Raw genomic sequence first — 4,737 nt, forward strand, 5'->3', positions numbered from 1 at the left:
AGCTGCTATCTATTGTTATCCTATCACATCAGCTTGGTTTTCCAGTCCAGTTGTGTTGTTTTTTACCTGCTTGTGATACAGTCTATTTTAACACAGCCTTTCCTCTTCATGATCCTCCCTCCTACTGGCACACTCTGTGCAGCCCTTCAGAAAGACCTCATCAAGTTAGAGAGATGAACAGAGAAGAACCATCTGAAATTCAAGAAGGGCAAGTGCAGAGTCCTGTGCCAGGATAGGAATATCCCCATGCATCAGTCCAGGCTCAGGGCTGACCTGCTGGACTAGAATGATGCTGTTTGGGCAGGGAGGTTGGACCAGATGACCCACTGTGATCCCTTTCAGCCTTACCCAGCCTGTGATTCTGTGATTCTGTGAACCTTAGAAGATGCATTAGTCTCGAGCATCTTCCCTCTCAGTAGCTACCCCCTATCCTGGGTAGGCTTCCTCCACATATTCTGGACTTTATCTGCCCCTGTAGTGCAAATGTTTCTTCAGTAGAAATTTGATTGTCTTCTCATAGTCTTTGGAAGATTACTCCAGTAGTGTTGCTCTTTGCTGCTTCCTTTAGCATATCTCATCTTCTTCAGACTGATACCTCTAAAAGTCATGCTTAAAACAGACAAATTTTAACTTGCTCTGAGGAAGGTGTTTTCAAGGAACTGCTGCAAATGCTTCTCTGTCAGAAATCTTCAGAAGCAACACTTTCAAAGCTTCCTCATCTGCTGCTCTCAGCAGTGTGCTGTCTGGCAGCCCACAGGGATCTGGACTGTCAGAGGGGAGAACATGGCACTTTCAAAATGAGTATCTCCAGGACGTGCATGTTTAGCCTTTCTTGGCACTAGATATTTTGTATAAGTACTGCAGGTACTCAGGTTTCTCAATCAAATTTAGAGAAAACAAATAAGTAAAGAATTTGAACATTCAGGAGAATCTGAGTCTCTTCTGCTTGTTTTTTCCCCACAATTTTTTTCTGGGTAGTTTCTACCCTGCCATCAAATGACCTGTCTTCTCTTCCTTAGATATCACCAGTGCTTATTGTCATGCATTGCCTGGATTGATGCTGTGTTTTACACAAAGAGGAGTTGTGCTTATTTCAGACAAAACAGCAATTTCTTTGCTAAATCTCAGGCATTTTAAAGAGGTTGAAATACTGCTGTGGGCTGGAGGAGACATATTGCCAAACTAGTAACAAATATATTACGATTATAATCATCCAGTGAAAGGAAATTATTTGTATTTGTCTCAGATTTAGAAAAGGTATATAATACACAGAGCTGACACTGGAACAGTAACAGGTCTTCCGATTTTACACCCATAATGTTGTAGGCAAGAGACTTTGGTCTGCAACCATGGAAAAATGGATATTTAACATAATGGAAAAATAGTTTTTGAGGGTGTTTTGAAGGAAAACTTTTCAATTAGTGTCTTAATTCTGTTCTGCATACATTGATTTAAGAATTTGACACTAAAGGTACCAGTATTTCAAAATGGCACATTCTGAATGTTCTTCAGGTTCTGGAGTTGACTCTGTGGGTTAACTAGAGTTCTGGTTCCTAGAGCAAACTAGACTGATTTAGAAACATACCAGAAGGATCTAGACCTGCCTTCATCATTCTTGTGGTGCAGTGTCCTCAAATACACCAGGACTGGTATTATTCTAAAGCACAGTATTCAGACAGGGCGTGGACAGAGCTGAAAACCCCTGGTCCTGTTCAGCTATACTAGAGAGAAATTTTTGCCTCTCCCCTAGTATACAACTTGGATGTAGGACACCAAAGGGTCTGACTGATAACACTATTGAGTCCAGATTGCCAAAGAGAATCATAGAATTTAAGGGTTGGAATGGACCTTACAGATTATCTATGCCCAACCCCCTGCCCTGGGCAGGGATACCTCCTTGCTACTTCACATTGCTCAAGGCTTCATCCAGCCTGGCCTTGAACACTGACAGGGGTTGGACAGCCACAACATCCCTGGGCCACCACCCTCACAGGAAAAATCTTCTTTCTACTATCTAACCTAAACTTCCCCTCCTTCAGTTTGAATCCATTTCCCCTTGTCCTGTCACTGCAGTTCCTAACACAGAGTCCCTCTCCAGCTCCTTATAGGTCCTTCAGATATAGTAAAGTTGCTCTGAGGTCTCCATGCAGTCTTCTCTTCTCCAGGCTGAACAGCCTCAGCTCCCTCAGCCTGTCTTCATAGGGGAGATGCTCCAGTCCTCTTATCGACTTTGTGGCCTCCTCTGGACTTGCTCCAACAGTTCCATGTCCTTCTTAAGTTGAGGACACCAGAACTGTGTGCAGTATTCTATTCATGAGAGCAGAATAGAGGGGAAGAATCACCTTATTTGACCAGCTGGCAAGGGCATAGAAGCATAGAAGATGAACCGTTGACACTCTGGATTGTGGCCATGCCCATCAGTTGGTTGAGACAGAGAATCTCTTCTCCCTTAATATAATGGTTTGCTGTTTTCAGAATCAGAAAACAGTTCTGTGAAGAGTGTTGAGGAATTCAATCCTTACTCTCAGCCAGGATCAAGTCTGCTTACTCAAGTTGATTCTGTGGGCTTCTCTTTAGGATCTCCAGTAGAAGTTCCTCAAACTAGCTAGGAATTCAGTCTACATCTGAGCATGGGACTTCTTGCTTTTCCTCACATGTGCCTCAGTAGAGTAACTAGGGCACTTTTCAGTCACTCAGACCACTAGCATTTCTATTAATCCCTGTTGTTTAGACTAGGACCTTTTAATCACAGTGCTTAATATTAACAAGAAGGAAACGTTTTGTTCTGAAAATCAGGAAATCTGTCTTCCTGATTCTTACAATTTTATCCCAGCAAGCACAATGTGAGCTCTACATGGTCCTTCTCTTTCCTTTCTAAGATATTTTGAGAAGTGTTAGAGATTTGGTGAGCAGTCCTAATATCATACAGTTATTTCTGTTAGGACAGTTTCAGGGTGTATTTCTGCATCTATGGATCATACAGTCATATCAAAATGCAGTTTATGAAAATGATGGCAGTTTGCATAATACATCTATGCATGGGGCTACCAAGCAGCTAAAATACTTTACTTCAGACTACTGAAATCACACAATTCAAGAGCCCACCTGAACTACCTGTGTCATACTTTCTGTTGGCAGTCTGTTTCCTTTCCCTTTTCTCCAAAGACGAATGTTCACTATTACTGGAGGTCTCATTAGCCTTGTCAAAGAGCGCTGGTTCAACATGCACCACCTGTGAGAAATCCATTTTTATCCAGAGCCCTAAGATGATCATCCTTTAATTAATGACTTCTTTACCAAATCTCCAAGCAGTTCTCTTTTGAGAGCTACTTGACACATCCTGTCTCCTAATCCAACCTTTTAAGTCCTACTGAATTTCTGTTTGCAAGTCCCTGCTCCAGAGGTGTTCTGCTCTACTTCTACGCCAGCGGTACAAACTCACCTATTCAGTGATCTGTTTTGGCCCCTGAGGCAGCAGAATTAATTTGCCTCAACAAAGTGCTGTAGCAGCCAAGCTCTGATTTCACATTATAAACACAAGCATAAATTTGTTGGCTTAAATTGTGTTTAAGATATTGGGGCCATACTGATTTATTCCCACCGAGGATTTGTCTCAGAGGCAAAGGATTTGCCTTTAAGGATTTTTCTCTTTCACCCTTTTTTTAACTTTCTCCTCTTTTCTCTTCTAGGTCAACAGGCTTTGGCTTTTTGAATGCACTATGCAAAGCTGCAGCTGTACTTGGAAACTTAATATTCGGTTCCCTTGTTGGCATCACCAAAGCAATCCCTATTCTCCTTGCTTCTACTGTTCTAGTATGTGGAGGTCTGGTAGGACTTCGACTTCCTGACACAAGAACCCAGGTGTTGATGTAACTGGAAAAACCATTTACTATTTATTTCCTTCTTCATACTAATGTCAACTCTCCTGACTGATGGTGCAAAGGCTTCAGATTCTCAACACGCAGTAGAGTGCTCAAATGTCAGAAATCAAACTCAAAAAGATACTTTGGAGTGGCAGAGGTTTAGAAACCTCCATGTGAAAGTGTTAAATTCCACTTTTGTTTGCTTGCATACATGGCTATTCAAAAACCATTTAACTTCAAACTGCAAAGCTACCTCTTAAAACAGTTTTGGTGACATATCCAGGAAGGTAAAAACCATACTGATTATTAGAGATTTAAAATGCGAGCAGTAACATTACTTAAAGAAAAAAAACACATGCTAAATTTGGCCATGGCATTGTGAGCTTTTGTAAACAGTACAGGCGTGCAAGTCAATTACATAGCAGTATTGGTGCAGAGAATATTAATGTATCAATGCATGCAGCATTAATCAGGAAACTCTACAGATCACATCAGTACTAAATACAGTGACCTTCTACAGCTGTGCTTAGGTGGCAGAAATGTGTGGCAATGACTTCTTCTTGGCAAACATTTTTAGGCAGATTCAGTCTAAAAGTAAAGGCTACTAACTACACAAAATGTTGGCTGAGGAGAAGGCAACAGCTATGTCAGAGAACTTAAAAGTCCATGTAGGGATGCAGCAAAGAGAACAACAAAATTAACATTTTCACTCTTTGCTGCTGATCCTCTAGGAAAATTCTGCTTTATTCTCACTTGTGGCATCTGGAATATTTTTTCTGTTTTAAAACTGAATTTGTCTTACTCCAGGAATGACTCAATACAAGTATTTTGGTTGTTGTATGAGTGAGGAAGAATCAGGCCATTGAACTGTGTG

The 4,737-nt window shown here is 41.2% G+C and overlaps 1 protein-coding gene across 1 annotated transcript in view; it reads left to right on the top strand.

Annotated features, from left to right (window-relative positions):
* Window positions 1-3,873, top strand: part of LOC103800360 (synaptic vesicle glycoprotein 2C-like) — a gene marked incomplete at its 5' end in the record, with an annotated part of 13,368 nt that extends 9,495 nt beyond the window's left edge. Inside the window, one exon of the mRNA XM_009072740.1 lies at window positions 3,690-3,873. Coding sequence (XP_009070988.1) covers window positions 3,690-3,873 — 184 coding nt within the window. The remainder of the gene's footprint in view (window positions 1-3,689) is intronic.
* Between the last annotated feature and the right edge of the window lie 864 nt (window positions 3,874-4,737).

The sequence above is a fragment of the Acanthisitta chloris genome, unplaced genomic scaffold (assembly GCF_000695815.1).
Source record: "Acanthisitta chloris isolate BGI_N310 unplaced genomic scaffold, ASM69581v1 scaffold17410, whole genome shotgun sequence".
Taxonomy (NCBI): domain Eukaryota; kingdom Metazoa; phylum Chordata; class Aves; order Passeriformes; family Acanthisittidae; genus Acanthisitta; species Acanthisitta chloris.